Below are 15,413 nucleotides of genomic sequence, written 5' to 3' on the forward strand. Positions count from 1 at the left end.
TTTCCGAGCGGACGGAACCAGTGGATGGAAAAGATGAGCAGAGACCAGGCTTTCAGAATAAGGCCAGGAAAGAGATCCAGCAGCAAAAGCCTACTTTGTGGGCAGTGATGGGACTTTACATAGCAGGCATGTGCCAAGTCAATGGAAAGTACAGGACTATAATTGTAAATTATTGTAAAGTTAAAAATAGGGCAGATCTAGCAGAACCTGTTCATAAATACACAAGAGGCCGAAAGAAGGAAAAAAATTCCAGACAGTTTCTAAGAGTTATAACCAGTCTTCATCTAACTATCAAGCAAATCAGATATTAGCAAAACTGACCTGAGCAGGAGGAGAAACTAGTAACTTTTAAAATCTCACATGCTGGTATCTCATTTCACAGCTTTTTCTGGTAGCCGTGTTTTGTTTTGTCCTTCAGCCATAGAATTTGCTCTAAACTTTTAATAGCTGACCAAGAAAAATGGGTAAATCTGCTTATATTAAAAAAAAGGGCAGAGAATCAATAGCCCCCAATGCCAGCATTCCTAAGTTACTGGATGTCTGAGAGTTAAAGTTCAGCAACCTCAGATTGGCCACAGTTTTCCCATTCTTGTACTAAATAAAATAGAGGCTCACGGTAACATGTGAAATTTTACACAAGATTTTGCAAATGTAAAACTACATTCTTGCTAAATATCAGCATACAATTTATAAACATTTGTAAAATTTAGATTCAGTCTAACCCTGTTATTTTTTTTTATGAAATAGGTGGTTTTTTTGGTTTATTAATGTATTTATTTCTTGACAGTCCAGAGGACAAAGGCACAGGTCTCCTCTCTTTTTATTCCCACATTCATTCTCAGTGTAGAGCAGAACTTTTCAACCTTTTTACTGATTGTACCACTTTTAGGATATGGCAATATTCGAGTACCACCTAGCAAGGTGTCAAAAACTTGATGACCAAAAAAAAAAAAAAACCTGTTCAAAGTTGAAATTGCACTGAAATGACTTATGACCATTTTTCACACTTATGACTATTGCAGCATGCCCAGGGTCATGTGATTTATATTTGGATGTTTGGCAACTGATTCATATTTATAATTGTCACAGTGTTCCAGGGTCATGTGGTCCCCTTCTGCAACCTTTTGACAAGCAAAGTCAATGACAGAGCTGCTGGTGGCCAAGTGCTAAAGCGGGACTTCCTTTCCTCCCTCCCTTTTTCTCATTCCCATCTTCTTCTGAAGGAAGAATTTGACCCCCCCCCCATATTTTCCCTCTTCCATATATTGATCAAACAAGGAAAGGCCTCCAGAGACAGAAAAGACAAGCTGCTGAGTGAACTAGCTTAAAAAGGCACATTCCCCTTTAAGAATTAGCTACTGGCTAGAAAGGAAAGTAAGGAGTGCAGCCTGCACTTAAGGAAGAAGAAAAAAATGTAGTAAGTATTGGCTGCTGGCTAAGGCAGCCTCCCCAAATGGCTCCATTCATAAGTAAAGGAATGCTACAGGCAAAATCCATTCAGGAGAAAAATACTTCAAAATCCCTTGCAGTAAGCAAGGTTATTGGTAGGGCAATATTGGAAGAAGGATTGCTTGCCTACTATAGAAGAATGGACGCTTAAAGTGTCAAATTTAGCAGAAATGGCGAAAATGTCTGCTTACTTGAAGGATCATTCACAAGAAAGATACATTTCGGTCTGGAGAAGATGGATAGATTGTATTCAGAATAAATATGGGACTAAAAAGTTCCATTTAGTTTATGAGTAAATTTTAGAGTATTATTATTATTAATAGTTTATTATAGTTGAATTTTTATTAGTTTTATTGTTATTTTTAGTATTAGTATTGTTTAACAATTTGGATATTGTATTGTTTAATAATATTGACTTGTTTATATTATTATGTTTATTTCTAATTTGTTTATACTTATGTTAAAGGGGAGTTAAAGCTTGGTTATTTATATAGTTGGTTAATATTAGTTAGAGTTTGATTATTATATTTGTAACCCTGTATGCAGCTCTGGGAAGTGGGGGAGGGAGGGGGGGTTAGGGTGGGTGGGTTTTGGGGTGTATACTGTAATCTTTATAAAACTTTTCAATAAAAAAAATCCCTTGCAGCAAAACTTACAGCTAACAACAGCAGAGCAATAGAAGCTAACACGAGACATCAGCCAAATAGAAATTGCCAAACATTCCTTAAGAACACAAAGCCCTTATTGCACAAATCCCAGAACTTCAAAGTCACAAAAGCACATAAGAATCTTTCCACTCTCCAGCTCCTTCCCTCCTCCATGTCTCACCTCCAGTCATTGCTGCCTTTTTTCATTCCTCTTGGAGGGCAACCCCTCCCCCGCTGCATTTCTTGCCTGTTTGCTGCTGCCAGCACAGGTGGCTGCCATAGCAGTTGTAGATCGGCTCATGGCCAGCCTGCTTGATCTCCTCTCCCCCCACCCTCACCCTCCCCCCCACCCTCCCCTTCCTTTGGTGCAGCTGACTCTGCCTCCTCCCAAGGCTGCTGCTTTTTTTCTCTCTCCCTCTCCTGCCCAAACTGCCTCCTCTTATAGGCTTTCCTGTCTCCACCCCCCTCCTCCTTTCTCATGGGGGAGGGTGAGCCAGAAGTGAGCCTGGGGCCTTTGCAGTTCCAGAGGACTCTCTCACTGCAAGTCCTTGCCTGTGCTGGCTCTTCCCCCCCCCCACTACACTTGGCTAGGCAGGGCTGCGTACCACCTGCCACTCATTAATGTACCACCGGTTGAAAAGCCCTGGTGTAGAGTGGGTTAGGATGAAAAAGAGTGAATGTCCCAAAATCATCCAATAAGCTCTGTAGACATGCCTCTATGGGAGATTCAAACTTTGGTCTCCTTGTTCAATAACTTAATCATTACACTCAGTCTGAAGCAAAGTAGTTGGGCATGCAAAGCAAGTGGAGATGGCAGGAGGAAGTTTTCAAAGTGTCTTGGGAGCCCTGAAAAAGATACAGTTGCTTAATGATTTGGAGAAAGATTTTTTTTTTTACATTGCAATGTATTTATTTCAAAGGATTTGCACAGCTCTACTTTACTACAATAACTACTGGCTATAAGAAAGTTCAGGTGGAAGATAATTTTCTCCAGATACTTCTATGAGTCTTCAGTTGGCTAATAAAACTAGGCACCTGACAAATTTGTCGGCTCAGAGTCATGTTTTTGTGAGATGAGTGGCCATATAAATATGATGGGTGCACTGCCTTATGGTTAAAATACTGGGCTAGTTGACCAGAAAGTTGGCAATTTGAGATCCAAGCACCACATGACAGGGTGAGCTCCTGTTCTTGCCCCAGCTCCTGCCAATCTAGCAATTCAAAGGCATGCAAATGAAAGTAGATAAAATAGGTACCACTTTGGTGGGAAGATAACAGCATTCCATGCACCTCAGTGTATAGTCATATTGGCCACATAACCATGGAAGCATCTTTTGACAATGCTGGCTCCTTCAGCTAGGAAACAGAGATGACCACTGCCACCTAGAGTTGGACATGATTGGGCAGGGGAAGCCTCTACCTTTATCTTTTTATAAGTATGATGCACCCATAAATTCTGCAATGTACTGACCACTTCTGAAGTTTTTAACAAATTTGCCTGTATGGGTAATGAAACTAAAACCCAAACTTTCATTGTACATGATAGTTGTCTAATGGGAGGCTTTTCATGCAAAAAAGTTGGGGACAAATGCAATATAACCAGAGTTTAAAATTCCATTTGAGGAGTTTGCTTCAGGAAAGTCATACCATATCAAAGAGGATCCATCTAAAACCAACCTACTACATCCGTATAAATACAAAGTCTGTGATTCTTGAAAACATGTATCTGATCAAAAAAGATGCCCAAAGAAGGAAATGTAACATTATTTTGGACTAATTTCATTGGAAGTGCTTGGTTTTGCGAAGCCAGTGAATAGTTGTACCACTGCCAATGTAAATAACTAGGAAGAAAGATATTCAATGTAACTCAGCAGATTTACCTCTCCCTGGGACATGGATTGCCTGTTTTTCTTTCTTTCACCAAACTTTTGAGTAGTTGCCTTGCAGAAATACAATCACAAATTACATCAGGCTGTTGTCAGTTGTAATGGGCCAAAGAACATGAAACAGCACAGCCATTGATAATGGTAAAATAGCAATGTTTCCCATTCAGATGATGAATTGGGCTGTTAGGCTCCAGAGAAGAAGCAATAGTAGCCTTGGTGCATTGCAAAGGTGGCCTCAGGACACTGAATGCAGCCAGTTGGCCCACCTTTGTGGAATTATGGACTGTGGCCATCTGTGTAGGCATCCTTATAGACTTTTTTTAATAGATAATTTTATAAAGTCTTGCTTCAATATATGTAATACTGTGTTTCCCTGAAAGTAAGACCTACCCGGAAAATAAGCCCTAGCTTGATTTTTGGGAGTAGGCCTAATATAAGTCCTACCCCCAAAATAAGCCCTAGTTTTAGGGCAAGGTGCATACCTAAAAATCAAGCTAAAAATCAAGTAGGGGGGTAAAGCTGCCCCATGCAGTCTGCACCCACTTACCTTTCAGCCAGGCCTCCCATGAATCGACATCTGCCTTGCGTCGCTGGTCCACTTCTTCTGTGGTGCTCCCTGGCCTGTATTTCTGGAAGGCCTCTGATGGCAAAATGCAGGCCAGGGCTCATTTTCAGCTGCAGAGGTATTTCTTTCAGCTTCAGAGGAAGTGGGCTAGCTGGATGGGGCTGTCAGTGCCACCGCCGCAAGGTGAGGCTGAGGAAAAGACCCCCCCCAAAATAAGACCTGGTGCCTCTTTTGGAGGTAAAAAAAAATAAAAATAGAATAAGACCGGTCTTATTTTGGGGGAAACACAGTACAATAATACAACTGATAGTCAAGGGCAAATTTCTACAATCACTGTTGATAAAGAAAAGGTCAAGAGATGAATTTGATTTCTAATTATGCTTTCTTTCAAATGTTCAATGTTGATGAATTATTTAATACAATTTTCCTCCAGGGCATCATTAAATAGCAATCTTGCCAGCCAGATCACTATGATCAAAATGAGACAATGTAGGGAATATTCATCTTGAACCTAATCATACTAAAGCCATTTTAAAAGAACAAATGCCTATCAAGTTATTGATTTCTTTACAAAAGTAGCCTGCCACTCTACTATTAAGAATTATATCTTTCGCTCAAACTTTGCCAGTTAATACATTTTTCTTTTAGTTAATATCAAAGCTATTAAAGAAGATAAAAATCTGCTTGGAGATTCTCTATATGTCATCTTTCTACCCTTAAAAATTCCTATCAAATACAAAATTGACAGGGCTTCATTAGCTCTGGCATCTTGCCTTTAGATCTTACTATCAAATTTGTCAAACATTGTTTTAATAGAATCCCATTTTATATTTGAATTTTATCCTGTTTTTATTTTTATATTTTATTATATAGTTTTGTTTATTTTTAAAACATCTTCTTAGTTATCTCTAGTGTTTCTGTTTAAAAGTAAGAAAAAAATATTTTAATAATTAAATACCATCTGGAAGAAGTGTAATTACACTGTGGTCCCCAAAATATTCAGCTATAGTCCACAATAATAAAGCTGCCTTGTCCTGATCTTGGATGACTTAATTCACTTAAGAACAAAACATTTCTTGAGCTAACATCTATATTTTTTTGTCTGGAATGTCAAGATACTGAAATGATTTGCTGCACTAAGACTTCTTTCTGCAATATTCTAGCCTGGAGAATAAGCTTTTGTGCTCTCACATGCCTATGAAGAAATCAGATATTGTTTTTGATTTTGATCAGCCTTTAATATTACATCTGAGCATTAACTGCATCTATAATACCAGCTATAATCCATTGGAATTTCACAAACTTGCTTCAGAAGAATATTGGAATGGAAACAATTCTACTGTACCTAATATAGTAAAACCAAGCCAATGTGTGTCACTCTCCTTTCCTTGTTCTGATTTTTCCAGTAGACTTCCCTTGAAACTAGGAGTCAAAGAAGGCTCTTAGTTTTTAGTTCCCTGAAAGCAGAATCTTGATAACAGAATAGTCATTACTGTGAGTAGAAGATTTAACAAAATATGGCTAGAAAAAATATTAATAGAAATGCTTTGCATTGTGGAATCTTGAATTTAAAGTACTTTATTTTGGAATTTCTTTGGGGGCTACACTTAAGAATATCTATATTTTGTGTGTGTATGTGTGTGTGTGTGTGTGTGATAAGTTTGCTAAAGCATGAGCACCTCTAAAGATATTTAGACATATTTAGTAAAAAGGGTGATATACAGCGAACAAATTGTCTTGTGCAGCACAACTCCTTTACAGATAACCAAGTAGAGGAACATTCTAGAATCACCATTTTGCCAGTAAAGTAGGTCTCCAGTTGTACTGGGCTACAGTTTGCATCAATCCTGGTCAAAATTGCCATAGATGACACAGAGCAGTACCAGGCTATGGTGCATCTGTTTTTAATTTGGAGATCAAACAATCTGCATCTACACTTAATGGTACTTGAGGAAATTTTCCTGAGGGAGGTTTATTCAAAATACTCTTGACAGCAATGAGCTCTCTGTTTTAATAAAGCAGGCACAAAAAAAGTTAAGCAAGCAATCAAGGAAAACATGGGTAAAATACAGGATAAAAAAAGAGCAATCCTCAGAGTGTCTGAATTCTAGCAATTATTAATATATTCTAACTAGCAATTGGGACTTTATATATTTCTCCCTGCCAGAAGGTTTACAGTCAGATTTAAAAAGATACAGAAGATTAAAGTGATACATATTAACAGTGCAAGCCTCTATATCATGGGTCATCAACCTTTTTGGTCTGGTGGAAGAGGGAGGGGCAGGGACCTTACGCGCGCATGTGCAAACATGAATTTGTGATGGCAGTGCCTGTGTGAGGCTTGTGGTACCGTTGCTACCAGGCTCTTGGCGATGCTACCACCAGCGCGAGGCTCACATTGTGGCCTGCAGTGATGCTGCTCACAGCGCAAGGTTCATGCTGCCGCCCTTATGCAAGGATTGTGCCATGGCTCACAGCGATGCCACCCCAGCGCGAGGCTTGTGCCACCATTGCTGCACAAGGATCGTGCTGTGGCCCACCTGCCGCTTATGGCGCTGCTGGTGTCAGCACAAGGTTAATGGCAATGCCGCCATCTGCGTGTGGCGCGCCACCGCCCACCTGCTATTGCAGTGCTGCTGACCCCCATGCAAGGTTCGTGGCAACACTACCACCCGCGCAATACTAGCAATGCTGCCACCACCTGCACAACACTTGCGGCAAACGGTGGCATAAGGGGGGTTATGCACATGCATGTGCACTGCCCAGCTACTCACACAGCCCAGGGGCCAAGAGGCCATGGCAGGTAGTGGGCCACAGTCCATAGGTTGGAGATTTCTGCTCTATATGATATTTAAGTCCCACTGAGTTCAATGAAGCTTGATCTTTAGCATATATGTATGGGACTGTAATTTCAGGTTCAGATAACTTAGAATAGAATAGAGCTGGAAGGGACCTTGGAAGTCTTCTAGTCTAGCCCCCTGCTCAAGCAGGAGGACCTATACCATCTCAGACAAGTGACTGTCTAGCCTCTTCTTAAAAATCTCCAGTGATGGAGCACCCACAATTTCTGGAGGCAAGCTGTTCCAGTTGTTAATTGTCCTCACTGTCAGGAAATTTCTCCTTAATTCCAGGTTGCTTCTCTCTTTGATCAGTTTCCAACCATTGTTTCTTGTCCTGCCCTCTGGTGCATTGGAGAATAATATGATCCCCTCTTCTTCGTGGCAGCCCCTCAAATACTGGAATACTGCTATCATGTCTCCCCTATTTCTTCTTTTCTTTAGACTCAAGGTGTTACATGAAGTGACTTAATTAGACACAGAATTCAAGAATGGTGTAATAACCCCCTTCCCAAATTAAATAAAGCATATCTTAAACTGCATACTGATTAAAAAATATTTGGACTACAAGATATTCTAAAACAAATCAGTTATATATCTGACCAGAAATCAAACTATGTTGAGAAACTAGTGCTAAGGGCATTTGTTAGAGAGGTGCCAATTCTTGGATATTTTGTTAGACAAATAGATAACCTTTATTGTCATTTTTTTACCCTGGGCACATTGGCACACATTAAAAATGAAATTTAGTTGCTTGCTCTCAGAAGTGTACACATACATAACACACATTTAAACATGCTATATACAACATATGTATAAACCAACACCCTTACATATAAATAACATATAAATATTAATCACTGTCCATCTTGGTTTGTGTAATATGTCACATCTAATGATCCTTTATCCCTAAAAGGCTGGGCTATGGGACTTCACTCTGTAAAAAAACACTTAAGCTCTCTCAACAGTGGTTAGACTTAGGGGCAAGAGAAAGAAAAGCTTTGTTATAGATGCTTTAGTGTATTCATTATTTCAAGATGCATAGTTTTGAAATCCTAGTTTCGCTTTATTCTGCACTGGTCAGAATTGCTCTCCAGCAGAGTGTCCAGTTCTGAACACTACATTTAAATATGTTCAGAAAAGGAGTAATGAGAATAATCAATGGTCTAGAAACTAAATCCTATGAAAGTTCTGAGAAAAACAGGGAACATAAAAATATGATAGAATGTTTAAAATCCTGACAAAAGTGTCATCTTGAAGAAGATAGGTAAGAATATGATAGAATGTTTAAAATCCTGACAAAAGTGTCATCTTGAAGAAGATGAAGACTTTTTCTTTATTATCCCAGAGGACAGGATATGGAATAATGGATGTAAATTACAAGATGGATTTAGAGCAATTTAACAATGAAACCTATTACTAGGAAGGTGATGACTTGACCTCTCAACTGATGGATGTATTCAAGCAGAGGCTCCTCTCATGGAGATTTTAATCTGAATTCCTGCACTGAGAAGGGGATTGAATTTAACATTTTAAAGGCTGTCTTCCACCTGTTTGATTCTCTGTTGGTGGCTAAAAATCTCTATACATTGATTTCATTGCCTTATGTAAAATTAATTATCATAACGCAATTTTGATTTGCTGCAGAAACTTTATATAGGGTCATATAAGTAGCTTTGTTTGTTCAGTATTAACTTTTAAAGATATTCTTTAAATGCATTATAAAACAAGTGAACTACAGAAACTATAAACTAATCAAAAGTAAAGTTAATTAATCTTAGAAGGGAGAACAGATGTGTAACATCTAATTGGTGATGGTGATAAGAAAAATTGTTGCCTCAAAAGCTAATCTTTTGAGAAGGTTATAGACTGGTTTAAAACTAAGACTGGTGTTCTATGAAAGGAGAAACATATGACCTATCTATGGATGGAATTTTCAGTGAAAAACATGTGTGGGGAAAAAAAAAGAATTAAGAATCTCTATGAAGTGTACAGTAGCTTCATATCAAACTGGAGCCTCAATGAGTGAATTTATTAAAATGAAATAGATTGGAAAAAAAATAAGGAAAGACAAATTGCCAAATTATATTTATGCCACGGATATCCAACATGGTTTCTGTTACATTGTTCTTGATATTGGCAACCAGCTGAACATAGTTTGGTGCTCTGTAATTGCCAAGAAAATTCTCAATGACAGCCTTGAATGCTTTTCAGGTGATTTTCTCTGGTCCCACTAACAGATCTTTGAACCACTTGTGATATATCTGATCTGTGGACCAACAAAAATGCCTTCCTTAATCTTGGCATCAATTATATTTGGAAACATCTGTCTCAAATAACAATAATAACTTCACTTTATTCATTGCTTTCACAATATTTTTCATCACTCTGAGTTTTAAGCAAAGATGAGGCAAAAATATTTTTCTTGGGTCAAGAAGTGGTTCATATGTCATGTTTTTCTGTCCTGGAACCAATTTCTTTCAGAGTGGCCATTTCTTTTTAATGTAATGCGACTCTCTTGCATGGCTATCCTATTTGCATATTTAACAACAGTACTTGGTATATAGCTGCAATCCAAGCAGAAGAGCCGCTATTTTTAGATCTCCACAGATATTTCAGTTATACTTGGTACACACCAACAACACTTCCAGGTTTTTGTATGTCTCTTTCATGTGTACAGCATAGCCAAAAGGTATTATGTTTACAGCTGTTGTGTAAAACAGAAGATTTCTATAATGGTGTGTGATAGGTTATTTTCATGATTAATAGTCAAAATATACCCCAAAGTATTCAGGAAGCAAAATCTTTCTTATCCAGTGTGATTATTGTTGTTGATACCAAAGAAAAATTAAATTTATACAGTAATACTTGATATGCAACTTACCCATATAAAAATATTCTGGGGAGGCCTCATCAGTTGCTAAATCTCTTATAACATTTCCAAACCGCAGCCATAGTCCAAATGCGATAACAGCTGAACCTGCCAACTGGAAAAGCAAAACAAAAGTTAAGTGCTGAAGGAAGATGGGTGGCAAGCACAGAAAAATCAGCAAACAGTTTCTTGTTATCCCTGGAGATTCCAACAGCCATTATTCCAGAGCCTCATCTGCTCCCTACAGTACACAGATGGTGAATGCCATTCACAGACCAAGATCATACTTCTGTGCACACCGGAGTTTATTAACCTTTTTGGGCCAGAGTACTCTCTGAAAGTCTGATAAAACTACAGTATATATAGTAGATAAAATGTATCTACTGTATATACTTTCAGATAAGCCCGTCCTTGAATAAGCCATGGCGGTGCAGTGGTTACAATGCAATATTGCAGGCTAATTCTGCCAACTGCCAGCAGTTTGACTGTGACTGCGTCAAGATTGACTGAGATTTCCATCCTTCCAAAATTGGTAAAATGAGGACCCAGATTGTTGGGGCAATATGCTGACTCTGTAAACCATTTAGAGAAGGCTGTAAAGCACTATGAAGCGGTGTATAAGTCTAAGTGCTATTGCTATTGCTATAGGTAAGTCAATCCTCAAAATATTCATAATTTTCACAATCCACAGATTTTTCATTTTTCATAATATTTTGGTTAAAAATGTGAGGGTCAATTTATCCATAAGTTGGGCTTATGTATGAGATACAAGCATGTATGGGATATATGGGTATTTTAAAAAATATTACAGTAAATATTATGCTTGCACATAAACCCATACATGGATAAGCCAAACCCAATTTTGGAGGTACATTTTGGCACCTAAAATTTGTAATTATATAATATATAGGTTAAATTTGTATTATAAAGGAAACCAATTACACTCAAACTGTTAAATATTCTTAAAAATGATATATGTGTAATATACAATAATAATGCATCTGCTTCTTTATTACTTCTTTAACTGAATAACTCCATTAACTGAAGGAGCATGGTGGCTCATGAGGTTAGAATGCTGGGCTGATGATTGGCAGGCTTCTGTTCAAGACCTGGTTGCTGTCATGGAGTGGTGTGAGCTCCCATCACACGCTCCAGTTCCTGCTGACCCAACAGGCAACCACAAGTAGATAAATGGGTACCACTTTAGTGGGCAACTTCCTAGGGACACAAAAGGAGCCATCACCTGGGCGTCCCCCAGGCAATGGTGATGTCAGTGGCAAATCCTTTCATCATGGAAGCACTTTGGTGCGTTGGCACTTCCAACATGGAAACATAGAAATAGTAGTAGTAACTGAATAACAAGACAATAAATGTAGTCCTCAATTTATTACCATAATTGGGACGGGAATTTTAGTCGTTAAGTGATGAGGTCATTCAGTGAGCCGTCACATGGCAGGACTTTATTTTACAACAACTTTTACTGTAGTTGTTAAGTGAATCCAGCTCCCTCAGTTGACTTTGCTTGTCAGAAGCTGGCTGGGAAAGTCACAAATTGCAATTGGAAGATGCTGCAACCCTTATAAATGCCAGCCAGCTGCTAATCACCCAAACTGAGATCATATGTCTGTAGAGTGATGCAGTGGTTGTAACTCCAAGGGCAGGTTGTAAATGACTGTTTCTCAGTCCATCATAACTTCAAGCCAAAATTATTAATGCATATGATTAAATTAATTGTATGTTCCTTTTAGCTATATAATCTTTCCTGCAGCAGAAACTAATATAGGCTGGATTTGGCATTTTTATTCATCAAGTCCTTCCTAAGGATCTGGGACAGGCAAATGTTATTATTCAGTAATATTAAAGGTATCATGCAGAATGTAAGCTATTCCAAATGAAGCTGCCTTTTGCAATTGATTGATAGTGATTTTGTCAAGTGGTGCTCCAGATGTTTTGAGACTGCACCCAAGCTGCGTATTACTATTGGTACTACTGTATATTTGGTTTCTTTTGTCACAATTCTGTTTCTCTTTGCAGGTCTTTATATTTCATTATTTTCTCCAATTTTTCCCCCCTTCTATTCTGTGCAATTGTTTCTTGAAGCTAAGGCTATAAATACAAATTATGTTGGAACAGAGGTTGAGTCTGTTTTACACATCTTTTTAAAGCGCCCACTACACTCACACTGGCGATCAGAGCTAATGCCTCTGCTCTTGAGCTCCACTTATGAAGAGGAGATTGAAACATTCTTACTAAATGATCAATACTCAGGTGTTTTAAAATTTAATAAAGCTATCAGTGCCTTTATGGATACTCCTTTCTCATTCTCAGAATGCCTAGCTTGGCTTTTTTATTTTGCTAGGAAAGCCCAGGCAATCCTTTGATTATCATAAAGACTTGAGACAGAGAATATGCCTCTTCCAATCAAATGAAATGGGGGAGGGGGGGAAGAGAAAGAAGGCAATCCCATTTTCTCTCATGGCACAGGGTGACTGAACAAGAAACAATGGCTTGTGCTTTTGCAAAGCCAAACAACATACCACTTTGTGCTGCTGTTGAAATCCCAGCTGCAGCTGAGTGACACCAACCTCACACATCTGTACTTCTTTACATTGCAGTGGAGTTATGTCTCACCCCTTTGAGAAAGGAGGGCATCACCCTCTGAGGTAGGGATGGGCCTACATAAAGCTTGGAATATGTCCTTTTATTTTGACTGGATTGGTACAGATATAGGATCACTAGCTCTGTCCTGAGGCCAGGAACACATGATGTCATCCTCTGTAGCTTACTGGGAGACTAACAGATTTTTCCATCTATGCATCAAAAGCAGTGTTTTCTGACTTGTGCCAGCACCAGCAATGCTGTCTGGCTCACCCTCTCCATTTCATTTCATTGTAGGCAAATGCTACCACTCCGGTTGACTGCCTTGTGCTGTGGCAGGAAATCTCTTGTGTCCAGTTGTTATCCCCCAGGGCCATTTTATTGTGGTTGTCTGACCCCTCCTGGATGGATCTCAGTTGGTGAGCTTCTTTTTTCCTCCTCACTTCACTTCAGACTTATTGTACAAGTTGGTGAAAAGTGATCAGCTTGATACAACTTGTACAATCTGATACAAGTAACAGAGTAGTGAAAGGATATATATTTTTTAAAAAGTTCATAGGTGGATATCAAAAGACTGATTATTCTTTTCTTATAAGATCACTGATGATAGTGAAAATGTAGTCCTCCTTCCCTCCCGTTTTAGCCCAAATGATCAGAAGAATGGAAAAACCATAATTTTCTTTTTCACAGATCTACCAGTAGACATACCAGACAGGAAAGTGGAGTTTCACTACTCAACTAGATAACATCTTCAGTGCTAGAAGGGAATGAGGTTTGTTTTTTTGTCAGTGGCTTGCCCTGACAGCATTGGTGGAGGTATTGTTTTCTACTTGGTATCCTTGATGGGACTGTTGTTTCCTGCTTCATTGTTTGTCTGGTGTTAATCCTGCATTAATCCCTGTTCATCTGGGTGTTGATAGCTGGTGAGAAAGTATCCTGGTCTTTATGTTTTCTTTTTAACTTTAAAAAAAATATTGTATATACTGTATATTTTTTATGTCAATATGCCTGTTGATGGCTGATTTGTCTGAGTTCTAAGCTTCCAGGAATTCTCTAGTAGTTTAGGATTTAGCTTGGTCTAGGATGCTCAGGTTCCCAGTTGAAACTATGATTAAGTCTATCCATGAGCTGTGAAATTAAGTAGTTTTCATTGTGTCTTCTGACTTAATTAGCATTCATAGATATGCTCTGCTAATCTTCTACATGTCTGTCCTACACAGTGGCTGTTACAGCCCTTACACAGTTTACTGTAGATGATTCCTGTTTTTTCTTATTGGGCTACTGGGCCGTTTGGTTTTCTTAAGGTGTTTTGGAGGATTTAGTTGCTTTTTGTACTGTTATTATACAGTACTGTTATTATATTATATTATATTATTATTATATTATACTGTTATTATTATGGTTGTTTCTGAGATATTTTTGATATATAACTGTTAACTTTTTCATAGCTTTAAAAACAAGCACTGCCATACATGAGAAATGTTTTAAAATAATAGCTTCTGTTATATTATTCACAAACTATTCATAAATGTATTTATGAATACTTATTTAATCCTATTATTTTCCAAACTTATGAACTCCATACTTACTCTCCAAAGCACCTGAGGGTGGAAGTTTGTTAAAAAGAGATTCAGCCAAGAAGTAAGGATAAATTTCCTGACAGCAATAACTGTTAATCAATGGAACAGCTTGCCTCTTAGAATTGTATCCATCACTGGAGGTTTCCAAGAATATACTAGACAACTATTTGTAAGGACTCCTATCTTGACTCTGTGTGTGTGTGTGTATGTGTGTGTTGGATTAGTAGATCTCAAAGTTTCCTTCCAATTCTATGATTCTACGCCTCTTTTGCATATGAAACCATTCCTGATTTTTCCCTAAGGTTTCATCATTTCAGCACCCGGATTTATAAGTCTTACATCTTTATAGTTTTGTTTTACAGTATTTGATTAGGCATCAGAAATCATTGCTGATCCAGATTTACCAATACATTATGATCTTCTCGGCCCACTTAAAGTGTACGAACCTCATTTTTTTCCAACACAACAGAGCTTTTTAACTATATCAACTACATTGTATGAATGATTGCAATTCCTTGAGAAACAATGCATTATGTTTCAAAAGTAGAAATATGTGTTACTGCCTATAAAGTTTACCTTCAGAAGGACACAATTCTAATGGAACAATACATGTTTGAATCCAAAATAATCTTGTTGGCTTATCCAGGCAGAAACCTGCTTGGAGAGCTAAGCTTTTCTAATGTCTTCAAAAGAGACTTCTATTTTTCCCCAGTGATATGATTACTAATTCCCTGAACACAGTAAAAAAAAAATCTCAATTCCTTCAACTGCAACTTAATATGTTTATTTTGCTTATAGGAACAGAACCCCTTGGTGGGTAGACACCCAAATATTCCCCAGTTGTACAAGAAGCAAACTTGCCTAAATGGATTCTTATTACTACTATTTCTCACGTAACACTATGGTTCCTTCATACTCTGCTACCCTACTAAGCTCTAAAGGCAACTAGACCTTCCCTACTATGCAAGTTATTTTGTCT

General features: G+C 38.2%; 1 protein-coding gene across 3 annotated transcripts in view; it reads right to left on the reverse strand.

The window, feature by feature from the left end:
* Positions 1–15,413, reverse strand: part of TSPAN2 (tetraspanin 2) — a 56,909-nt gene that overhangs the window by 25,975 nt on the left and 15,521 nt on the right. For all 3 annotated transcript variants that reach the window (XM_039356909.1, XM_039356907.1, XM_039356910.1), the window contains exon 2: positions 10,269–10,371. In XM_039356909.1, coding sequence (XP_039212843.1) covers positions 10,269–10,371 — 103 coding nt within the window. The remainder of the gene's footprint in view (positions 1–10,268; positions 10,372–15,413) is intronic.

This window comes from Crotalus tigris, unplaced genomic scaffold (genome assembly GCF_016545835.1).
Source record: "Crotalus tigris isolate CLP2741 ecotype Arizona unplaced genomic scaffold, ASM1654583v1 scf7180000018838.1047803, whole genome shotgun sequence".
Taxonomy (NCBI): Eukaryota; Metazoa; Chordata; class Lepidosauria; order Squamata; family Viperidae; genus Crotalus; species Crotalus tigris.